Source organism: Clarias gariepinus, chromosome 1 (assembly GCF_024256425.1).
Source record: "Clarias gariepinus isolate MV-2021 ecotype Netherlands chromosome 1, CGAR_prim_01v2, whole genome shotgun sequence".
Lineage (NCBI taxonomy): Eukaryota > Metazoa > Chordata > Actinopteri > Siluriformes > Clariidae > Clarias > Clarias gariepinus.
The window spans coordinates 36569847-36595060 of record NC_071100.1 but is presented as its reverse complement, the minus strand read 5'-3'; the positions used below and the strand labels follow the sequence as shown (position 1 = coordinate 36595060).

Genomic DNA, 25214 nt, shown 5'->3' with positions numbered 1-25214 from the left:
TTTCAGATGACAGGAAATTGATTTTTGTAAAAAGAATTTATTAAATTAATAAAAATGACAAGTCACAATAAAAATCAGACATCCATTTAATTATGCATAAAAAACATTCAATCAGGGCTTTTTCCTCAAGGACGTGGTAGTGCGGACTGATTTCCTGATTGTGCGGCAGAGTGTTCCTGATGCCGGAGAGGACATGGTCTCTTTGATGTTTACCAGCAGTCCCCGTTTTGGGCGAGATTGTCCCACAGAGTCACGCGTTAGCTTGGCCAGGTCCTCCTTGACACTGTGCAGCTCCAGAGCTCTCTCACTGAGCTCCCGCTGTAAATGCTCGGTTTCTTGCTCCTGGTGACAGGAAGATGTGAACAGGTGAGCACAGTTATGAATGTGTTTGCGTTCGAGGATCACAGCGTTAACATACCTGGTAATTGAGCTTATTCTGTAAATTTTGAACTTCTCCAAGTTTCTCCATGTAGCTCTCTCCGGCTTCCTGCAGAGTCTCGTTCAACTCGTTGATTCGTTTCTCAAGAGATACAATCAACTTGACAAAAAAAACATTAAGAAAAGTAATCACATTCTATATAATTTATAATATTTGGGTAATAATTTGATTTTTTATTTTTTTCCATGGGTGACTAATGAAAAAACAAATATTAGCCCCATTGCGTTGACATTCTGTATGCACATGAACAGTTACATCATTTTTATTCCCACTGACACATATTTTACCTTGAATGGTAAACCAGCCATTTCTAAGATCGGCCACATACTCGATGATGAACCACAACTTATTTTTAATAACATGCAAAAAAAAATCTTTTTAATTGTAAAAGTCAACAACGGAACTAGACGTTACAAATTAAATGCATTTATAGACAGTACACAGATTACATCTGATTTTATTTCCTCTACCTGTTGATGGAATCCATGACAGTGGTAGAAACCTTACACCCCCCATGTGACTGAAAGGTGTACTGCAGGCATAAAATTGCATAAGCAGTAAGCCAAATAAAATCTCCTGTGACCCACCTGTGGGTTGTGACCCAGTGTTTGGGAATCAATGCCTTAGAGGCAAGAGGAATTACAAATCAAAACCAATGAAGTTATTCCAGACTGATCATCTTATGATGAAGCATTTCTATCCTGATTATAGTGGTGTCTTTCAGAATAACCCCACCCATGAGTCATGAGGGCAGCATGAAAATAAAAAAAAAATAGCATTCTATATTTTCACCATTAACAAAATTCAAACTCATTGAACACCCATTCAAGATTTCAGGCAAGACATGTTAAACAGTGCTTCCCAGTGGCAGAATCTAGGACTAAGTGGTGGTGGTGCTGCCCCCATCCCCCTTCTTTAAATAGCTCACATGTCCTTATAGTTGGACTGTATGGGATGCATCATGCACCTACTGCTTAAATGAAAGCTGATTAAGTGAACTCGTTTCCACAAAGCAGTCTGTGCTATACAGAACATGACTTGGGCATCAGAACATACATACATAAGGCATTAGTAACGTAATTTACCTCTTGTTTTTCTGCGCACACCTGTTCCACAGCACACTTTTCTTTGTAGAGAAGCTTGAACCGCTCTGAATCTTAAAAGGCAAAAAGCAAAGCTGATGTTCAGGCTTTAAAAAGGCCAAAGAAACAGCCACATGTACAAAATCAACCAACCCGTCTCCTCCGTGCTTGGTTGCGCCAGGTCAGTCTGTGTTGAACTCTCCTGCTGAAGAAGAACTGATGCAGAACCATGTTGCTTCCGTTCCAACTCATGCACACGCCTCTCAAGCTCCTAATCGAACAGGAAACCGAGTGAGCCAGAATGGATAGACATACAGTAATTCAGCGATTGGTCCCCCCCGCCCCCGGACACCTTAGCTCGGTCCTGCTCAGCCGTGAACTCGTCTACTGGGACGTATTCTTCTTCAAGACGTTCCAGTGCACACTGGTAGGCGTGCTCCTTCAGCGCCTCTTTATACATCTCAAACGTGCTGTCCATTTTTTCCTCGTAACTCTCCTTCATATCTGCCATCTGGCGACTACAAGTCAGCAGACAAAATTGTCAACTCGCTTATTTAAAATTGTCTTACCATTATGGGTAGCTTCTGTGCAGAATTATACCCACAGCTGGGTCAAAACTCTTTTCTGCGTTTTTCTTCCGATACATTCACTTGTGCATGACTATATTAGTCAAGTCTCATTTAGCAAAGTACCAAAGTCACAAATAGCCATCTGCTTATCTTTTATCCAAACCACAGAAAATGAATTGACTTTCCTGCTCACTCTGCTTTGTAGCACTTCTAGTTAAAGCGCTAGGCATTTTATAGAAGCCTCCAGTCGAATGCATTTCATGTATGGTAATGTGAGTAAATAATTGTACAATGAATCAGTGGTTTTTACATATATTGCAGTAGAAGACCTACCGTTATTTTACAAGAAACTAAACCCTCAAGACAAAACACATTTAAACTAGTCCTCCACCCCCAATTCAAAAACCTATTTTGCCTGGTTAAATTAATTTCAGTGCTCAAACCACCATGTGCATCTCAATTCATTCTTTGAACATCTACAATTAACAAAATGAGATTGGCCATTTGACGAATCAAATTGAGGATCTTGCGAATAAAACAATGTAAACAAGACAGAAAATTTTCCGCAACCAAAAGGACAATTCATGCATTATAATACACTTTTTAAAAGTTATATATGCAAGTCCTCCAAGGATGTGTTACCTCATGTATACCAAATCTAAAATATAAATTATGTAAGCCTCAAGAAAGAATGCAAGTCTTTTTTGCACATTTTAAAACTCTGCAATTTCATAATTTACAAACCAAACAGGAGTACAGACACACCTGTGAAGTTCTTCAATCTCCATAATTTGCTGCATCATGGCGTCGCCCATCTCTCTGCGAATCTGAATCTCCTGCAGCAGATTTTTCTTACGCTCAGCCAACAGCTTTGCCCGTAGACTCTCCACCAAATTCAACAGTTCCTACACACATGCGCTCTTCTTAATGAACAAGTCTTATTTTCCCCTTAATGAAAAGAACATTTTGCCACCTGTGGTACGTACTTTATAGAATCACATTTACCATGTTGCATTGTAACATCTGCATGATACATAGCCGCAGCTACAGAGGAAAAAATAAACAAAAAATTACCTCCTGAGGTAATATTGACATATCCGCATCTTCATCCCCATCCAACAGCTCGTCCTCTGACAGGTAGGCATCCACTGCCTGGCTGTCAAGCACCCCATTGTTTAGCAAAGGCTTTCCATCTCGACCAAGCAGGCGTGGTGCCAGAGACTCGAGACAGCGAGGTTGGATCACCTGAACGACCTGACAAGCAAAAGTGAGCGTTATTTTTGACTGCAAATCATGCCACGGGAAAAAAAAATAATTATATACCATCTCCATCCTTGATTTAAAGACATATTTTTACTTTAAATCATGCTGACAATATTTCCTAGTACCCAACACACTATAGTAGTAGTACCTCTTTGGCAACAGCAGAGAATTTCATGACATGGAGAGTCTCATCATAAGTTGAGGCACACTGATTGATATTCACAATCATGGAGGCCCTTCCACGACCACAGAACACCCCCTGGAAGAGGCGGGTTAGCTTGCTTTCACGAAACGGAATGTAGTTGTTCTTCATCCTGCAGTAGAAAATGCAGAGGATGATTAACTAGAAGAAACTGTTTTATTGTTCAAGTGCTGTGACTAGCAATGCCAAGTACATGTAATTATTCTTTAATATAGTTAAGCTCTACAGACATTCTGCATTACTCCTGCACTCCATATTTATGTGCATGTCCTCTGCTACATACTGTATATACAGTGCATCCGGAAAGTATTCACAGCACATTACTTTTTCCACATTGTTATGTCACAGCCTTATTCTAAAATGGATTAAATAAATTTTTTTCCTCAGAATTCTACACAAGTAAGAGTAATTCTTACTTGTGAATTCTACACAAGTCTAAAGTAAGATTTTTGCAAACTTATAAAAAAAAATTAAAAAATTGAGAAAGCACATGTACATAAGTATTCACAGCGTTCGCAAAATTGAGCTCAGGCGCATCCTGTTTCCCCTGATCATCCTTGAGATGTTTCTGCAGCTTAATTGGAGTCCACTTGTGGTAAATTCAGTTAATTGGACATAATTTGGAAAGGCACACACCTGTCTATATAAGGTCCCACAGTTGACAGTTCATGTCAGAGCACAAACCAAGCATGAAGTCAAATTGTCTGTAGACCTCCGAGACAGGATTGTCTCGGGGCACAAGTATGGGGAAGGTTACAGAAAATTTTCTGCCACTTTAAAAAGGTCCCAATGAGCACAGTGCCCTCCATTATCTGTAAGTGAAAGAAGTTCGAAACCACCAGGACTCTTCCTAGAGCTGGCCAGCCATCTAAACCAAGCGATCAGGGGAGAAAGGCCTTAGTCAGGGAGGTGACCGAGAACCCGATGGTCACTGTCGAAACTTCAGAGGTCCTCTGTGGAGAGAGGACAACCATCTCTATCCACCCATCAGGCCTATATGGTAGAGTGGCCAGACAGAAGCCACTCATTAGTAAAAGGCACCCGGCAGCCCACCTAGAGTTTGCCCAAGGGCACCTGAAGGACTCTTAGACCATGAGAAACAAAATTCTCTAATCTGATGAGACTCTCTGGCCACTCTACCATATAGGCCTAATAAAAAATTGCCTTCTTATCACACTCATGCATCAGCAATTTTCCACATGAAGTAATTTCCAGCCATACCTGTCACTTTGGATGTTTCGTAGCCCTGCAATGCACTTTCCCAGAATCAGCAGGGAATTGTTAATGTTCCCGGCTTCCTTCAGGCGCTCTCCAAACGTTTGCGTCTTGTTGCAGCGCTCCGACCCAGCCAGGTCACACAGAGAAAGCCTAAAAAATAAATAAAAAAAAAAAGTTCACCTATGCCATTCACAAGCCAGTATATACAGTCTAGACAAAAAAAAAAAAAAAAAACACCTTACTCTGACATTCCTTGGACATCAGCTCCATCAATGCGTATTAGCTTGACGGTAAAGATGCTGTGGCTATATATACACAACAAAACAGCACCACAAAACCAAATAAAACTCATAGTCCAGCAGTAGTATACAAATTTAAGCACTATGGGCACGAGTGCTACCTCCTGCTGGATGACTGGTTCATTTTGGTTGCTGCAGCACTGCGATTCTTGTTGCCTACACGTAGAACTTTAGCAGCCTCTTCTGCATTCTGTATATTAACCCACCTCAGATCTGCAATATACAGAGGAACACTGATGCAAGAGGCATGGCTATTTTTGCTGAATCAAAGTTTTAAACAAATACATTTATTTTACTTGCTTCATGGCTCTTAAAAAAAAAAAAAAAAAAAAAAAACTTTTCAGTAATCCCATCCCCCCCCTTCGCTGCTTGCTCAAAAATCCCATTCAGGTGCAATGTACAGTATGAAAATTAAATAAAATGCTGCCCCTTGTGGTCAAAACTGCACATTAATTTCTTGACAGTTAAAAAAAAAAAAAAAAAAAAAAAAGTCACCTCTAACATAGGAATTTCCCGCACTGTCCTCACACAAACGCAATGCCGCTCGCCTCTTCGTTCTGTTGGAGAGCGCAGGCTGCAGCAGGTCATACACTTGCTCATTGTAGATCTCAAAGTAAGCAACCCACAGCGAGTAGACAGACTGTACATCAGCAGCTCCCTCTGCACTGTCCACTGGGAGACAGAAAAAACACGTTTATGGCTCAATTATGTTTAGACTATCCAATTCCATACACTCTATGGACAAACTTGATTATTGAATTCAAGCGTTTCAGACAATGCAACGGTTCCAACAGTTTGGGGAAGGCCCTTTTCTATTTCAACATAACTTTGCCTCAGTGCACAAAGTAAGGATAATAAAGACTTGGTTTGATGAGTTCGGTGTGGAAGAACTTGACTGGCTCACACAAAGCTCTGACCTCAACCCCATCAAGCACCTTTGGGATGAACAGGAACAAAAGATCTTCTCGTCCAACATCAGTGTTTGACCTCATAAATGCTTTACAGGATGAATAGGAAGGAATTTGCACAGAAACACTCCAAAATCTTGTGAACAGCCTTCTAAGAAGAGTGGAAGCTGTTATAGCTGCAAAAGGGGGACGAACTCCATATTTAAGTGTTTGTACTTGGCTACCACGTTATTGCAGCCTCATGTAATCTCGGGGGCTTTTTCCCTTGCCATCATCACCTCTGGTATACTCCTCAAACACAAACTGATAATGCTATAAATGTATAAATCTATATCAGATTTTTTTTCCTTTTTTTAAAGCTGTCTTGTGACATCCATTGTTAAAAACACTATACAGTTAAAAAAAAAAAAAAAAAAAAAAAAAAAGTGGTTTTCCCCAAATATTGCAGTATCACCTGTCTGATCATAAGAGACTCCAGAGAAAGAGAGGCTGTTAACAGAAGATGAGGAGGAACTCCGACTCCTGCTCTTTCTAGTGGACTCCGGGTCCTACAGACACAAGTAAAGATAAGATGCGTCCTTACTCATCCTCATATTAAACGCAACGTTCGTGTGCACAATAATAAATTTGAACTTCACAAGAAAACATTTTCTTAAGTCATGGAACTTTTGTATTCGTACCTCTTTGAGCATACTGAAGAGTGAAGTCTTAACAGATCTCTCCATTCTGAGCTGATCAGGATCCAGTTTCTGTACATCAGAATTCAGATACGGCTTCAGGTCCATTGGCTCATACAGGCGTCCGTTGATGTGCCTGAACACTAGCTCAAGGGCACGTGGTAAAATACCAGGATCTTTTGTAGAGCCTGTGCTCACACAGATACATAAGAGCTGTAAGAAATGTTAACTTGGTCCAATTAAGACAAAACAGACTTGAGGGGGAAGGGGAATCAATCCTCATGACATGGCACCCGAAAGGTATCCTCACATTAAATCTCACTTAACTCATTTGTGAGCAGTCAGGATATAACAAGTATAGAATATCTTGAATACAATTTATTAGCAGGAACACACTTTTACCAGAAAGACTATTTGGATAAATCCATTTTATATTTTTTGTACAGCATGAGCTCTTGTTTATGATACACTTTTGCTTCATGCAAGTGGCCCTGTATTATTATTTTTGTCTGGTGTCAAAACTGCAATAAATCTAACAATGTAAATTTTAATTTTAAAAGAAAAAATGTTTTGATCACTGGATACAGTGCCGGTCCCCAGCCTAGATAAAATGGGAGGGCTCATCAGCAAGAGCATCCGGCGTAAAAACCTGTGCCAAGCTTGTATATGCGGTCCGGGTGGTCCACATGGCAACCGCTTGCCCAGAGCAGCCAAAAATCCAAAACAACAACAACTAAATATTTTGATAATTTCAGACACATTTAGACTTTCAAGACCTGCAGAAATCTTGTGCTATTGCATGCGTGTAACATCCCCTTATAATATTCCATGCCTTGTATGGTATGTGTCTTCCCAGCGTTGGTTACTCCATAGCTGAACACCAGTGCATTCTTGCCATGCAGAAAATCTTGAACTTGTGATTTGATCGTCCCATCAAAGAACTCTGCCTGAGTCGACTCTGGCCCAAAAATCTGCATAAGAAACATACTATTTCATAAAACTGTATACACAAGGCCATAAACTGTATCAAGACTGTATTGGTATCTCAATATTACCTTGGTGAAGCTGAACTTGTGCACCTGCTGGCCAATGCCTTTTTCACTGCACTTCAAGGTGGCAGAGCCTTTAGGGGCATGAAGCGTAGCAGTTTCAGTGCTCTCAAACACCACACAACGCTGAAGAAGGCAATGCAAATTGAACATGCTTACTACATCTTTGGTTCTTAAACAAACTTTAGGGACCAACAAAGATGCAACGAGCTTGCATGATACCAATGTACACAGAAAGCACATGGACTCCAAGTACTGGTTCAAGAGCCACTGATTTAAACAACATGGCAAACATGTAAACATCAAGGCCAACAGACACAAACCTGGTCCTCATTGTTGTTGAGCTCCTCTTTACTAAAAGGACGAACTCTGAGAAAAACCCGAAGCTGCTGGTCGCATCCATCAACAGACTCACTCTGTGAACACCCAGAGAAAGTGAATTTATATCACACCTACTACATGCAAATAAAAGGTTGCTGGCACCATGACTACCTGTGAAGTAATGGATGAAAGGCCAGAAAGTTCTGGCATCTCAGCATGGTGAGGATCACATGCTGTTGACTCCATGGCCACCAAAAGTGTGGCTTCATTTGTCAGGTCAATTGTTGCTGCCATGACTGTGACTGGAAAGGACTAACACACTTGTTTTAGAAATGAATGCACAAATATGATCTATGCTTCCCAAAGCAAAGTAACTTTCAGAGTGACCAAAAACCAACGAGTAGTGTATAGTGTTGACAAACTGACTTTAAAGTTTAAAGTAGCAAGAAAAAAACACATTTAGGTTCAGCGTCAAACCAAGAGTAAAACACCTTTATCCACTTTCAGTGATGAGTCCAAACCCCACCCCAACGTGCCACCTAGCCATTATGTTTGAGCTGCAAAACCAGCCCTCCAATCAGAGCTGAGCATTAATCAGCTATACAAGTGTGAAGGTTGCAATAATCTGACTCCACTGAAACACTTCTGACACTTTGCAGCTCCTCCCATAATAATCCTTTGTAATACTGAATGTAAGCTAATAGATGAAGTGTGCCAGTTAAAACAGTAAAACAGACACAAACCTACACTTTGGATACATTTCCTGTCTGTTGATGATAAGTATATTTATTTATTTCATTATTTTATTCAGAAATATCATATTTTGCCTATTAAGGAAGAGCATATTTCAAACATTATGTGCATCATGTGCTTCACTTATCTCTGAAAAATTGTGATAATATCGCCAAATTGCGGTAGCATAGTGATCAGCACGGTAATCTTGAACCTTAAGGGTCCGAGTTCGATTCCCGCCTCGGGTCTGTGTGCATGGATTTGCATGTTCTCCCCGTGCTTGGTGGGTTTTGGTACATTAGTTTCCTCCCACAGTCCGTCCAGATTAGGTTAAATGTCCTATGTGACTGATTGTTCCCTACCTCATGGACAGGGTTTCCTCTGATTGCTCCAGCCCCCTCGGACCCTATACAGGATAAGTGGTATAGAACATGAAGATAATTGTTACCATTCTTAGCATGTCTGCTTTTGCAGCTGAGAGTTTTTTTGGTTTCAAAATAATGACTAAAAACCCTTATAGTTAAAAACAACTATTTATTTCAAACCATTTATTCCAAAAGACTAAATACTAAAACAATTATATTTTTACATGGATTTTCTAATTTAAACAATTTAAATGCATCAATGTACAGTATTGATGTTCACAAAAGTGCTGTCAATTAAATTACTAACAGAACAGAAATGATTTGTCCCAAAGCCAAATGAGGAGCATCACATGATGTCATTCTTCTCTGTGCCGCACATTTGAATCACATTGTGGCAAGTCTTCTCTCATTTTTTTTTACAAGTATTTTATCTAATAGTTTGTTAATATTACATTGTGTATATTAATTGACAGGCAAGTATGCTATGTTCGCTGTTATGGTTTACAGATTCTTTATAATTTTAATGTAATTATTTGTTCAAATATGATGTTAAACTATTTATGAAACTAAGAAGTGATCATCCAGGCGAATCCTAGCACTGATATTATGGGTCAAAATAAGGAAAGTAGTGTAAATAATCAATCAGATTAAAAATGTTAATGATTAGGCTTTGCAACTAAAAGATATAACCTTGAAAGAATTTACTAACTCGCTTGCTTATGTGAAGTGTACCGCAAATTACAGAATGACTCAATAATTCTGATAAATTAGGTTAAATGCTACTGCAGCCTTATTAAACTTTTGGGGGGAAGTAAGTCTCTGTAAAATCACTGTAGATTATAGATGACCCAATCCAATACCCAGAATCAAAGTCAGACCAAAAAGATTGCAGCTTATACATCACTCTCACTCATCTATACCGCTCTATCCTTTATACAGGGTAGTGGGGGCCTTAAAAGCCTATCCGAGGAGACTTGGGGGCACAAGGCAGGGTACACCCTGGACAGGGTGCCAATCCATCGCAGGGCACATGTACAAATCTAAGTACTTGGTGGAAAGTAAGTCTGTAGGTTTGTTCAACTTTTATTAGCTACATTTTTAGGGATTAAGAAAAAAAATAAAAAGCTGGCAATTTCTTTTAACACTATTAAAATCATTACTTATTAGCATATGACATGACCGTGAGCCAGCTGATCTATTTCTATATAGATCTATATGTTATTTAAGATGAATAAATCAAAAATTGCATGATGGCCAAAATTTAGGACCAAAAGCATTTTCCAGTTTTATGAAATTTGTTTTTTCAGACTCTACACCCAGCTTTGAAACTTACAATAGAAAATTAACTTAGTGTTGTTTTTTACACCACTTGCTTAATTTAAGAACCAGTTTGGTTGAAACCTAGATAAATAGGTTTGAATACACCTTAATTACAATCATAGTTCAAAAAAGTATTTCCAAATAATTAGTGCAGTGATTTTTCAATCAAATCTATGGATTGCACACCACCTCATGGCCAAGGACTGCTGGGCCAGGCCTGAGACACTGTACAGAAGCGGTATAAAACATGATTGTTGGCAAATTTCATTTTTAGCATGCCTGCTTTTTTAGCCCAGGGTTTCTTGGTTTCAAAATAACGATCAAAAATATATATATTTTTTTCTTAAAATAACTGTCTTAATACTAACTGATATTTTTAAATATTCAAGATGTAATTTAAAGTTCACTACATATGATCATTTGACTTATCCAAGTCTTTTAATATTCACTGACCATTATAGCAGCATGGGATCCCCCCCCCCCCCCCATCTGCTAGGTTGTTCAAGGCTACAGAAAAATCATGGAACATTCAAGACAAACCCAAGATTCTGCTTTTTTTTTTTTTTTTTTTAAAGGTCTACCAAGTTATGCTCAGACTCTTAGTACTGTAATCAGAACACAAAGACAGTATGATCTATCCAAAGTTTTATTGCACAGACATGAGTAATTCAGGCTGGCAACCCAAAGCAGCTTATGCATCTGCAATGGTAACCTCAACTTCAACACCAGGCTCGATGCTGATGCTGGTGATCTGCTTGACAATCTCAGACGGGCTGTGAAGGTCAATGAGGCGTTTGTGGATCCTCATCTGAAACCTGTCCCAGGTCTTGGAACCCTCTCCACAAGGAGTCTTACGGGTAGTGATGCGCAGAGTCTGAAAGTGCAGGGGAGAGTGGGAAGCCTTAATCAGAACAGAAATGACAACATACAGCTCCAACAAACTAGTTAAGGGGGAAATGCCTGGGCTATCATATGTCCACTCAATTTATGGTCAATCGCCCACCCCCAACAAAACCAAAAGAACATGTTTTTAAGCAAAAACTAAAACAGTACATCTTAAATTAAGTACATATTAGCCATGATTAAAAATGATCTGATCGTTTTTCTTATCAGAACACACACAGTTGCCCCATGTGGGCAGAAAAAAATTAAGTGAAGTTATAAACTAAGAGCTCTAATTGTCTTTCATTTACTGGCCTGACTGAGGAAGGGACACTAACTGCCCTGCCATTTCACATGTTTCTGCTCAGAATCTAACCAATCACAGATGTGTAATCATGTAACCAATCATGATGTAGTTCAGCTTGATAAATCCCATCTTCTGCAAGGTTATACTTTTGGCATATTAAATGCTTCATAGCAGGCAAAACTCTCATTAAATGCGGTAAATTCTTACCTTAGAAAGTCTAAAAGATGCCTAGCAAACAATCAGGTTCATCCAAAAGCCAAATCACTTTTTACCCCCCCTTTACTTGCCCAAACAATTGTATTTGAGACAATATTCACATCAAATATATTTTTAAACAATTAACTGAAAGAATGCTAGTAATACCCAACCTTGGGATGGCACATCCTAGCACGTGATTAGACATATCATAAGCAGAGTTCAAAATGCACATTAAAATAGAGGTTAGAGGATGTCCATGCTTGTGACCTTTTAAAGTCCAGTTTCCTCTGCTCTATTTACCTTGGTGGGCATGCGCACAGGTCCCTTCACCTTAAGGCTCTTCTCCTTGGCACCACGGATCAGATCAGCACATACTATCAAGGACAGTTTTATATTAGAAAACCACTTACAGAAAGGCAAATCCTAAGCTTGGACATGTGACACTGGCTCAGAATAGCGTATAATTTGTAATTCATATAGAATCATTTTAATGAAAAAGATTGTCCTCATTGCCAAGTGAGTGAAAAAAATATTTATATAAAAAAAAATTACCCACCTTTTTCAAGAGACTTGACATTACGGCTGGTGAGGGTGATCCGGATGCGGTGAATGGCCACCTCCTGCTCAACGGGAGCTTTGCCAGTGTCCTTGAATGCCTGCAAGTTAGAATGAAAGCTATGAGGGCACTTTAGAACTAGTTATTATCTAGATGTTATACCCTTCTATCTGCAGACTAATACACATTTCATTCATTGTTCACACATTGAAAATTCAGGAATAAAAAACCAATAGTGCAGCGCATTTCGGGGTAGAAGGAGCTAATAAACTAGGGTGCAAGCCAAGTTTAAGGCATGTTCTAGATATCTGGGCCATAAAGAGGACTAAATATGAGGTGGCATCGAAGTTGAGATTAGCACTCTTTCCTTTTTTTAGCACCTTCTGCAAATTTGCCCTGAAGCTGAACCTTTATCTTCAGAAAGGTGATGCAGCCCACAGAAGCCAAATCTGGCGAATAAGGTGAATGTGGAACTGAGATCATATTCAACAATTATGCACAAGTAGCCAGATGGTTTATATCGTCTCAACGAAGGTCTTGTGATCTCTTGTTATCTTTATGTTTTTCCACTCTTGAAGCCTGTGTACCACTCAATTACTTCAAACAACTCATTGCAGAACCGCCATAAACTTTCCGAATCATGTCAAATGATCCTATAGTAGATTCAGTTTCATGCTGAATTCCACGTTCGCTCCTTGTTTTAACTTACAGTCTACGATGAAATAGCAGATGGTGTAACGCACACAGTCAAAATAGCACCATTTGCATAGCTGATACACCAATGTCTTTTGGCACACTGACTTATGATGCTCTGCGCTCCCTGTGACTGAGCATGCAGCCTTGTGCTGCCATCTGTTGGCGTGTTACAAAACTGGTCTCAAAACTTGTTGATACTACATTGCAGAACACACTTTAAACTAGTTGATTAATTTTATAGCTAGTGCAGTATGAAACCAATGAGGTCAACAGTAATGAGAGCTCAACCTATTAGGTTTTTTTTAGCCCATAAATCACATTTTCACAAACTTTTGATACAACTAAGGAACCAAATACTGTAACTACTAACTTACAACTTAACACTACATTACAAACGTTATAACGTGTTAATATTTAATCTACAAAATTTGCTCCAAGGTTGCAATGAAACGATTCAGCAGTACAAATTAACAAAAAGGTTAAACACATGATAACGATAATAATAGTTAAATACATTGAGCATATCCGTAGATATATAAATGCTTGTAAAAGAGAACATACCGTCCGTCTTCCTGAAAACACAAGCTAACTAGCCAACACAAGCTAAATAGCTAACAAGCCGCACGTGCACGATAAAAAAAAAATAAAAACGTAAGTTTTAAAATAATTTCGACATAGTTATGTAAACACAACAAACGCGTAACAAACAGGTAATTCGCTTACCATTTTTAAATATTCCTGGCCGACTTAATCGTGAAAGTAAATAGCGATCAGCGGTGAGCCAGGAAGCACAGACTCACACCGTGTGCTGTGTTCTCGCAGAAAGGAAGGCTTCGAGGCCTGCTCAGAGACTTATATAATACATCCGGGTACTGCGCGACCTCTGTACCGACTTTACATCCAGCCAATAGAAAGAGCAGGCACGCGGCGGGAGAGATGCGCGCAAGCGGATTGGCTGATATGACAAATGATTGACAGCGTCCCCGCCCATTGACGTCAGCGTCCAGAAGCAGGACAGAGGGTCAGCGGGTTCACTGGGCGCTTCAGGATATGTGCTCACTGACGCACTGTTAGTCCAGTACTCACTGCCATGTTGTGTAGTACTGCAGATATTAGGAGAGAAATATATATGTATACACCATGTTATTTGAAGGAACTTTTATCTCAAGTTAACAACATTAGCAGCTTGTAAATATCTAAAACCCCTGGAAGTACACACCAAGTAAACACTATGAGCAGTCAGTGGCAAATCCTGTGTAGTCTAATCACAAATTAGATAATGATAGGCTTACACATCTATTATGCCAGAATGCGTAATTAATAAATATCACAAAGCCAAGGATTAATAAGCGATCATTTAAAAATGCATTTAGAGTGAATACAGGTGGCATAAAACCAAAGATGTATCTGTGCTGAACAAAAAATAAATATGATATACAGAATCGTTAAGACATTTAGTTTTTCTGTATAACTTTTGAAGCTTTATAAGTTAAAACTTCTTTTCATGAAATTTCCAAGGAATATCTATGGCTTTCAGTAGAATTTATATAAATTTAGAAATTCTTTCATGCTTTTAGAAAACTGGATTCAGTATTTTGAATTTGTACAAAAAAAAGAGTGAGCAACAGCATAAAGCGTTTTTCATTTGCACCACATACATTTAGGCAATAAAAGTTTTTTTACTTACGCAAAGCAATTATGCAAGACAGGTAGAAATTTTGAGTCTCACTCACCTTTATATTTAAAGTCCTCATACAACATTATCTCTTTAAGGGACAGAATATTTTTTTCCTATGAAACATTTAATCTCTGGTCACATCAAATACTGCCTACTGCAAAACAATTCCCCCAGGGTATGAAATTAATATATTAAATTCTGATGGTCTTTGCAAGTGAGGTTAAGAAGACTTCTCTTTGGACTGTGTGGATCAATTCCCTGAAATCGACGAAGAATATGCTGAAGAGAGACCACTGTCATAAAACTTTAAAACACGCAAGTAATATCACTGCAGCACTGCCAAGCTATTGGAAAGCGTCTAATGGCTGGAAGATAATGCAGCAGGTTCTGTACAACTATTCTATAAAAGCAAATATAGCACAAATAGTGCCATATAGGAATCAACTTCTGGAAAAAAGAAGAAGAATTATTTGCATGTTATGCCATAAATGTTAGAACAAATGTTGTCTTTTTAATTTAGATTTATCTATGCAGTAAACGGTAACCATGCATTGCAGTATATAACACTACATTTTATTTAACTATATATATATATATATATATATATATATATATATATATATATATATATACATATCATACTTTAGGCTTCCATGGCTGTATCATATAATCTTTACCAGTCACTAATAAGCCTAGAATGTAATAACATCTAATCTCGATATCAATTTGCTTCTATCCTTTAATACCTTCTACAAACCATATATCGAAACACAAACAAGAGCAGAAAAAAAACAGCAGTCTGTAACATGAGTCCTTCTGGTATGTTTATTGAGCTCTCAGTACTGTGAACAGTATTAACACTGGACCAAATCTCTCCTCTCCTCACATAGCAGCAAAGGTCGTCTGAATGCACGCGGATACACACTTTCTTTCTCAGACACAAAACACGCACACATTCACACATTGCCATTCACCTTCTACAGCACACAACTGGCTCGTCAAGCCAGTCACTAAATAACTTTCTCTTTGGATGATGTCATCTGGAGACAAAAGGAAACGCAGGCTGCAGCAGCAAGTTCTCAACACACACACACACACACACACACACACACACACACACACACACACACAGATAATTATGATTCATTCTGTCTTAGGATATACACATACAACAGTAGTTTGTAAAAGTACATTACGGTAACATATACATTGATTAGCAATAGCCACTATCACAGGATGGCATTACAGAAATGTGATTAAAACAATAAGGACACCATGTAAAACACCATTATAGCTGGAATGCTGTCTCTTGAACAAAACTCTCACACTCCTTCTCTTTTTCTTCTCGTCTTCGGAAGGTCATTTAGAGTTCAGTTCTACAAAGACCCTTCTCTCGAAAAACACGGCTGTGGCAACATCCAGCTTTTAATCGGTTTTAATAAGAACTACATCGCCTTACTAACACCTCAAAATATGACACGCGTCGGACACGTCCGCTCCTTCTTTAAACATTTCATTGATTTCAAAGGAGGAGAAAAAAAAAAAAAAGAAAAGTCCCGTTGTGCCATCATGGGCTATACCATGTCCGTTAGCAGCATTATCCGAGTCGAGAGACTGTTCCACTCTCACACATACACTTGTACATACACTGCGTGATGGTACCACTGAAACTGAAGAGTAGAATTGCTAAGTCTGTGTCTCCCAATGAAATCGTCCTCGACTGCAGAGCATTTTAATCAGCTTCTCCGCGTAATCCGTCAGCCACTCAGCAGCATCAAATGACATCACATCGTTTCACACCTTAAAATGTTGAGGCATTCTGGTCTTCCCAGTTTCATACACTTTTTCTCAATACTGAAGTATTTACAAACTGCAGATTTGTGAAGATATTTATAAAAGCCTTTTGAACCATGGAAGTGCTTCGAAGAAAAAGAAGTATGGGTGGAAATAAACCATTCGCATTAAGTCTCAGTGAGAGACACAGACATTTTGTGCAATAAAGCAAAAACAGGAGACATTTACAACATTAAACACTGTATGAAGTGTACCTGTAAAAATATCACACACATAGCATTTAATATATATACTGTATATATACACATGCTAGCAATCTGCTAAAAGCTATATATGACATCTAAACATGTTGTTTAACATAAAATACGTATTCATAACATAACAAAACCAAGGCGTCAGATTCCTTAGAAAGTGCTATTATGAAAACATGCCCAGCCTGAAGGCTTTCCAGCATCCAACAACCTTCAACTCCCAATAAGACCCCGACATTCGCTCAGCACACACCTGTATCGTCCCCCTCACACACCAATACACACTCACTTACACACGCATCTGTACAGGGGTTTAGCTGGGTGTTTTAGGAAAAAGACTGTGCCAACTGTAGATGTGTTTTATAGCTTCTGGAGCCATCTACTGTATAATCTGTGTAGACATGTTTCTTATTCACAACAGAGCATCTTCACAGACTGTGTATGTCACTCAGACATCTGTGTGTGCTTTGAATGCCACAGCACAGATCCCTACAACTGAATGTTTTTGTTTTATCATTGATGAGAATCAGAATCAGTGCAATGGACAGCATTCTGGCGGATGAGGTTGAAGGTTGTGTTGGTGTCTAAAGTCCAGGAGCAAAAAAAAAAAAAAAAAAGAAGAAGAAAAAAGGAAGGAAAAACAACAAGGGAGAAATGAAAGGGGGTGTTTAAGAGCTGTTCGTGATAATCTTTGTAAAGTCAGTCCATGTTTCCCTTTATTGCTTTGTATAGTGAAGCAGATCTGCACTGGTAAAGTTTAAGGCTCCTTAAAACGAGCAGCAGCATGAAGGCAAACAGCCATAACAAAAAAAATATATAATTAAAAAAAGGAAAAAAAAGAAAGAAAAGGCAAAACTAGACGAGCCATCAAGACTCTGGCTCTGAGGGGTTTGGTTGCCTTTGGCTGTGTATAGTCATTCAGATGCTGGCATTTCAGTACCCATCAGCTTGTGAGCCAACAAACAAAAGTATCAGGAAAAAAAAAACGAAAAAAAAAAAAAAAACTCAACGTTTAGCTTTGATGGAACGTCTCTAGAACATCACTAGAAATTCAAAGTGCTAAATGGGAAAGCTATATGCACTCAGTGTCTGAGAGCAAAACTTCACTGCAAACCAAGGCACATACACATTCGTAAACCAGACAGTTTTGCATGACATCTTTTAGATGTTCAACATCTTCTATTGCTTACTCCTAAAATGTAGACTAAAGTAGACTGAACCAAGCGAAGTGATATGTTCTCAAAGGCACAGAATTGTATAAGTGTGACTGACTTATGTCATAAGTGTTGTCTTGGTGTCTTTGTTTTGTATTTTAAACTAAGTGCCAAATTGATGTAAGTGCTATATGGCAGCTAAATGTGTATGCCTGTGTATGTTTGGATCATTGGAAGGCCTGGTGAAAGCGAGGCAGGGTGGTGGTTGTATTCAGGCTTGGCGAGTGTGTGTAACTTGTGGTGAGCGTGTGTGTCTGTGAAAGCATGTGTGGATGCGAAAGAGTGTGAATTGGCCCAAGAGGATCGGGAGACTCGTGAGAAGGGGTCATCACAGGAAGCCCCTCCTCCTGGTTGTAGGAAACCCCCAAGGCTGGCCCTGCCCCTTGCCCATAGGGCAGGAAGTTAAACAGAGGAGACAGGAAGTCCAAAGACGGAGGTGTCTCTCCGGAGGACGTGGCAGCAGTACTCAGCTTTGGCACTTCCTCCGCCTGCAGCTCCAGAAGGTAGCTCTCCAGCTCAGGACGGAGTGGTGGTGGTGGAGGAGAGTAGGAGGCAGGGCCAAACATGTAAGGGTGTGGCTCCGAGGGCTCCAGCGGTTCTGCCTTCACGCGCAGCGGCTCATGGCTGTGGCTCTTCTTTACATGCCGAGTCAGGTGGTCCTTGCGGCCAAAGCGCTGTGCGCAGTATTGGCACAGGAAGTCCTTGCGGCCTGTGTGGACCACTAGGTGACGCCGCACATCCTTGCGTGTGTAGAAACGCCGCTCGCAGTGCTCGCACTGATGCCGCTTCTCCTTGGCTGCAGTCGTGGCACTTTTGCCGGCGTGGGCACGCAGGTGCTCGAGCAGCAGGGTGGTGCTGGGATATGGCCGCAGACACACCTGGCAGGTAAGGTCACCACGATGTGCCGCATGTAGAGCCTGGTGCCTTCGGAAGCCCAGCTTGGTGTTATAGCTCTTGCCACACTCGGCACAGCTAAAAGCCTCCTTGTTGGGGTCGTGTGTGTGCAGGTGGTTCTTCAGATGGTCTTTGCGGTGGAACATTTTCTCGCAGTAGCTACACTTGTGGGTCTTCTCAGGTGAGTGTGTGGCCATGTGGCTGTAGAAACAAACTAACACGCATTATTATAGTGAAAGAAGAAAAGAGCAAAAAAGGGGTGTGTCCCTGTAGTGTGTGAATGTATATGTCAAACAGTGAAATATCATATAACATATATTACATGTATTTGCATTTTTAATAACAGTTAAATATAATACATAAGATTAAAATTTAAATTTAATGGTCTAACCACGATGAATTGAACTAACTAGTCTTTGTTAAAATGAAGAGGAAATTATTAAACTCCAGTCACAATCATCCAACTGCGAGGATCACTATACACATGAAAAGGTCTGATTCCAGTCTGATGTCAGTATTATTCTAATTGTAACGGCATGATTCGAGACAATATATCTGCACTGTGATAAAATCGATTATTACTTTAACAGAATATGAGGAATTAGTAGTCTATAAGCACCTGTTAGTCAGAATGAGTTTGCAGATGACAGTGGGACCTACCGTAGCAGTTTGTACTTCGAGACGAAGGCCTTGGTGCAGTCAGTGTGCGTGCAGCGGTATGGCCTCTCGCCTGTGTGCGAGTAAGAGTGCACCTTCAGCTTCTCCACACTGTTGAAGGCCTTCTCACAAAGCTGACAGGGGAAGTTTTTTCTCCCTTTCCCCTCTGGCCTCCTCTTCCTCACTCGATCGTGCTCTGCCAGGTTGGGGCAGTCATCGTCGGGGGTGACTGTGGCCATGGCGACTTAGCGCAGGCCAGCCACGTAGTGGACACAAGCGGCGTGTCCGATCACTGATAGAGTGATAGAGGCTGAATCTTCAACACCACAGAGAGGCCAAGCACTGAGGAAGTGAGAGAGGATGATGGTAGGGTTCCAAAAGAAGAGAGGAAAAAGCAGATCGGCGACTGGACAAACATCCTGTATTTCTGTTTGATAAAACAATGATTCTTAATTTTTTTGCAGTGCAAAACACCTGATTCAACAGAAAGGTTTGCTTTTTTAACAGATTTAGGCATGTTTAATCAGGTAAACTATAACATATGCAATAAACATGGGTAAACATGTTCATAAATGTACCCACACATAAATGTAAGATAAACAAAGACTATTATTGTATTTATGTCCTCAGGCATATTTAAAATTAGGTAAAAAGACTACAGAGTGTGAAATGCCAGAAAGTCAGAATTTGTCTTCCTTTTCGAGGGGCACAAACAGCATTCACTTTTTTAATACACATTCCCCATTTCTATCTCTACGAAATATATATATAGAAAAAAAAGTGGGTGAACATTTCAACATAATTGTTAATAAAACTGTAACCTAGTACTTGGTTGCAAATCCCTTGCGATTGATGACTTCCTGAAGTCTGTGACTCTCAGACATCACCAGACGCTGGGTATCTTTCCTGGTTATTCTCTGCAGGCTGTTTTCAGTTCCTGCTTGTTTTGGGGACTTTTGCCTTCCGTTAAAGTAATGCATTCTAGGCCATACATGGTCATAACACCATCTTTCATGTGAGATGAGGTAGTATGCTTTATTTCGTGAACAGTTCCTTTTTCTCCAAACTTTCCTCTTTCTGACGCCGTCGATACAAATTCATCTCAGTCTCATTCAGCCATGAGACTACGATGGAATTCTACAGACTTTTAATCCACATTTACAAAAGGTATCGTTAGTGACATGGGGGTAAGTTTCGCGAGGACATGGTAAAGAACTATGTTTTTGTCCTGCGTGTATACCAAACACTGAACAAAACAGGTGATGTGTCTTGATCATTTGTCTGATTGATTGATTCTGCTTCTCAGACTCGTGATGGCTTCCTTTACTGGCACTGACAACAGTAACAGACTCCAGATGCAAAACGCAAAATCCTGAATCAACTCTAGACCTTTTGTCAGCTCTCCTGTGCTTAAAGTAGTGATGTAACAACACACAACTGGCCAAGAAATAACTGAGCAGTCAATTACCAAATTACGTCGGGGATTATAAAATGGAAGAACTATGTCTAAAAACGAGTGTAATTCCTACACGGTTCACCTGATATAAATGTAGGCTACATGTGCTTAATATTAAAACCTTTTCATAACTATTGTTTCATTTCAGATTCAGCAGTGCTCACACACAGTGCCAAAATAGCAAAGGAATCTGCCCAATTATGCATGGACTGCACTATATGTATGTGTTATTGGACCTGAGTGAATAAAATGCTTATGTTCACAGCTTAGAGGAAAAAAAGAAATTTCCACACACAACCTTGCACATTTTATAATGTACATCAATCCTTATCTTGCATTACTTTTAGTTTTAAATAGAAACTTTTAGACAACTCAAATAATTACTGAATACAATATGAAGTCTTAATCGAAAGTTCCCTACATACACCATTATCTGATAGTCTGTTCAGTGGGATAGAGGGGAATAAAAAATTAATAGGTCACCACTTAAGACTTCTTAGTGTATACAGATCAAAATTTCTTACTCTTTTAACCACCTACTCTTTGTAATGGTTTCTAAATAGTTACTAAATAGTAGTTACTAAATAATATACATTAAAACGAAAAAAATACCACTTTGTTTGCAGTTTAATAAGTTAAACATTTCAAGTCTATTGCTATAAAAAAAATAAAAATTTTAATCATTGCAATACTGTTGCGACTGTTGGGTAAAATGAGTAAATCGGACTACCAGTAGTTTTCTTACAGACTGATGAGCTATACATATTTCATCCCTTTATCTCTAGCAAAACAAAAATAGTAGAACTATTTATTCCTTCATTACCCACTTCTACCTTTTCTCTTCATCTTTATCTATTGAATTGTACATGGACAGCAGTTTATGTCTGTGATAATGCACCAATGCAGCAATTACTGAAAGACTTACCACCCACCCACTAGTACTTAGATCTTACATTTAGGACCCTAAATCTAGAACCATAAATGGTTCTTTAGGTTGTTTTTCAAGTAAAAACAACAAATATTCTTTCTCTAACCAATACACTGTACTACATTTAATTTCTTTATTAAAGCCTAAGGATACTTTATTTTTTCATTTATTCCTATTTATCTATATACCTTACTCTAATATTGAGTTTAATATTTCTCCATCTGACTTTAGTCTTATTTATGAGCAATGAATCAAAGGATCAGCACTTTGGATGTACACTTGTATGAATTCAAACTTTTCTCAGAAGACGCATTACACCATAGAAACTTTTTAGCTTGAATTTTAAATTTGTCAATGTACCTTCCTGACATTTTTATTTAAATATTGTTAAAAAATAATAATAAAATATATTTTTATTCATACTAAATTGTTAATATTATTTAAAGGCTAATTTTTAAGTTAAAACAAAGAAATTTACTAGTCATGAGAATCGGGTGAAATTACCTCCGAAAAATTTAATTGTTTAATGCAACTTTTACATAATTATATTTCATATACATTGCATATAAACATACGTATTAATCTGACATTATTTCAGTACATTTATTATCCAAACTGTAGAGGAAACCTTTGCTCATGAGATACTTAATTAATAACTTGGGGAAATGTTTTTGGTACACAGAAAAGACTAGATCCATATCAAATTAGAAACCATGCTCAAATTTTACATATTTATAAATTAAGATAATTATTGATTCAGCATTGATAAACAATTATTTAGCATCCAAATCATTTAAATACATCTAAATACAGGAAACACATATTTTTGTTTTATATCATTAGAAAAGATATGCAACAGCTACATGAGCAAGCATTTCTGACTATTTGTGAACACAATAACTTTTTCCTTCTAAAATAACTGATCAGCTTGAAGAGATATTTTTGCATCTTACAAAAGATTATTTATGTGTAAAATATATATATATATATACCCTAACAATTAACCTTTTACTGCACTAAAGAAAAGAAAAACATTTTTTATGTCAAAATCTTAAATCACTACCTTAAAAGTCTAATCAAACAGGAGATACAAACACAACAAAACTAAATAAAATGTAATTTATAAATCAGGCAAGATGTAAATATCATTTCTCTTTTTAGATTTGTCATTCAAGCTTAAGAAAGGTTTAAAATACTGCAAACCAAAACAATATTAATAGCTAAAATACACTTTTAAACTTACAACTTTCTCTTTTTTACACAAACAAGAAGAATGCACTGAAATGCCAATAAAAACGTTTTTATTCTTATTATTGTTTAAATATTTAAATGCTAATTCATATGGGCAGGAATGCCCCAAGAATGCACAACATTTCCAAAACTTCCGAAATTACTTCATAAACTGATTTTGATCAAAAATAGGATTCTTCGGCTTTGGAGTGCACATGGGCACTGGATCTCAAACCGCACACTACCGCACTTTACATAGTACGCCATCCTAGGTTACCATAGTTACAAGAAATCGCGTGTTCTTTACACACACCACACACTACTTAGTGCGGTAGTAGCCTGTGCGGTTTAGGACGTTGCCACGCGCCTGGTTACAACTCTCGAGCGGAAATGTGATACACAAACAAAACCGAGAAGCCACAGGTTGTTCGAGTTGTCCCGCACGTGGAGCTGCGTCTCCTTCAACAAGCCGCGACTTTTCCCCACGCGCCACATAAAACAAATGGAAAAGCACACACACAAACACACACCATACAAAGCCGATCAAAAAAAAAAGTTCCAAGCGGTAAGTGAGCGGGAGGCATGTATGCGTGCCCCTGTCTGAGCAGGCAACCCCAGCCCCCTCCTGCAGACATGCTCCTTCATCCCCACACCCACATACATAGAGGCATGCATCAGGAGAAAAAGTGTTTGCAATAAAAACGTATCCTGTGAGCATGTATGGGTGATCCATCAATGCAACACTATATGCATTAATGGACTACATGATAAGAACCACACGGTCTGCAAACCACACACACATACATACACACGGACACCTCTGAGGATGACTGACCAGTGCTGGTAGCACTAGTAATCAACTCAATCCCAGTTCACATCACGTCTATGAATGCAAAGCTGAGTGAGTTAGTAATAGGAGTCAGCACGCTGTCGGGTTTGTTATGGACTCCAACACGTCCAGACACAGAGACACACAGGAGGGGAGAAAATGTTCAGCATCGGCCAATTAGTCCCCCTTAACTTCTCCCTCCATTTTGGTTGTTTGTGATATTGACAAGCAGCGTTTCCTCGCGCCGATAGCCCCCCTGAAACCACACGGAAACGCCGTCTTATTATCTCCTGGCTTCTCCGACGTGTTCAGTAGTAAACTCGAGCACAACTTTTGAACCGACAACTTTCGTAAATCACGTGGTTAAAAGAAACTACACTTTAGCACTATTTCATTCCAATTTCCAATGCGGCATTCACGCACGATACGGCGCACGCAAACGCGGTTCTGCCGACAGCACGGTGTTTACTGTCGTCTCGCGTGCACGTATGTGTCAAAATTCGAGCAGCACGAGCGCGCGTGCATTTTATACGATTATTTTCTTTGACGCCGTATTTAAATGCGCGTGCGTTCGCTACGGCTCTACACCCCCGTACCGCCGAGGTTATAATATTCAGAGGGGGGAAAAAACTTAAACTAAAGTCAAATTCTAAACTTTTCCCCAAGTTTTTCACAGCTCCAGGATTTCCTCCGTTTGTTGACATTGATTTGCAGTGAACGCGGCGTGACAAGACAGAACAACTTAATTTATATTAATTTTCTCTGAATTTCTATCTTCCGCTGCTTTTCTCTCAGGTCCCAAACTGGGCGCTGATTAACGCAAACTTTTTTTCCCTAGCTCACCCTCACTCTCATAATTTGAACAACCCCGATATTTTAATTCAAGAACACCGTAACAATTTACTTAATTTGCGCAAAACTTACCGTGGGAGACTTAACATCCTTTCTAGGGCGTTTTCCTTGACTTTCACCTATTTTCCGAATTTTAATAATTTTTTTCTCATATTTTTTGCTGGACGCGGCGGGCCTGAAAATTGTTTGCTTTCTCCTCTTTCCAGCAGCCATTGTGTAGGCTATGCGCTGCGGTGCAACCGAACACCGTTAGGCCACGCCTACACACTTACCCCGCCCCTTCGCGCTCTGTGATTTGTGTATAACCCTGTCATTTTCATATTTCACTGTCACCGGCTGTACCTTTCA

At 39.2% G+C, this 25214-nt stretch overlaps 3 protein-coding genes and 1 non-coding gene across 6 annotated transcripts; all 4 read right to left on the bottom strand.

Moving 5' to 3' along the window:
- Positions 1-68: 68 nt before the first annotated feature.
- Positions 69-8465, bottom strand: zgc:56231 (uncharacterized protein LOC406257 homolog). The gene is made up of 18 exons (XM_053492657.1): positions 8199-8465; positions 8030-8122; positions 7713-7832; positions 7490-7628; positions 6661-6845; positions 6435-6528; positions 5568-5744; positions 5174-5285; positions 5016-5078; positions 4777-4923; positions 3502-3667; positions 3165-3344; positions 2856-2995; positions 1874-2039; positions 1675-1792; positions 1525-1595; positions 419-538; positions 69-342 (listed from the first exon to the last, which is right to left on the bottom strand). The coding sequence occupies exons 1-18, from the start codon at positions 8319-8321 to the stop codon at positions 112-114; spliced, it is 2445 nt and encodes an 814-aa protein (XP_053348632.1). The 5' UTR covers positions 8322-8465; the 3' UTR covers positions 69-111.
- Positions 8466-11076: 2611 nt separating this feature from the next.
- Positions 11077-13947, bottom strand: rps20 (ribosomal protein S20). Its single transcript, XM_053498586.1, has 4 exons — positions 13807-13947; positions 12388-12487; positions 12132-12205; positions 11077-11318 (listed from the first exon to the last, which is right to left on the bottom strand). Exons 1-4 carry the CDS (start codon positions 13807-13809, stop codon positions 11136-11138), a joined length of 360 nt encoding a protein of 119 aa, XP_053354561.1. The 5' UTR covers positions 13810-13947; the 3' UTR covers positions 11077-11135.
- Positions 12273-12346, bottom strand: LOC128532111 (small nucleolar RNA U54). The gene has a single exon (XR_008361269.1). It is a non-coding gene; the product is annotated as a small nucleolar RNA U54 (small nucleolar RNA).
- A 1638-nt stretch (positions 13948-15585) lies between the features above and the next one.
- On the bottom strand, positions 15586-25138 carry plag1 (pleiomorphic adenoma gene 1). 3 transcript variants are annotated; one of them, XM_053497534.1, is made up of 3 exons: positions 24939-25138; positions 19575-19998; positions 15586-19115 (listed from the first exon to the last, which is right to left on the bottom strand). In XM_053497534.1, the coding sequence occupies exons 2-3, from the start codon at positions 19808-19810 to the stop codon at positions 18188-18190; spliced, it is 1164 nt and encodes a 387-aa protein (XP_053353509.1). In that variant the 5' UTR covers positions 19811-19998; positions 24939-25138; the 3' UTR covers positions 15586-18187. The 3 variants fall into 3 exon arrangements, with proteins under 3 accessions (XP_053353509.1, XP_053353511.1, XP_053353510.1); XM_053497536.1 differs by having other exon boundaries at positions 19575-19913; XM_053497535.1 differs by lacking the exon at positions 24939-25138 and having other exon boundaries at positions 19575-20139.
- Positions 25139-25214: the final 76 nt, after the last annotated feature.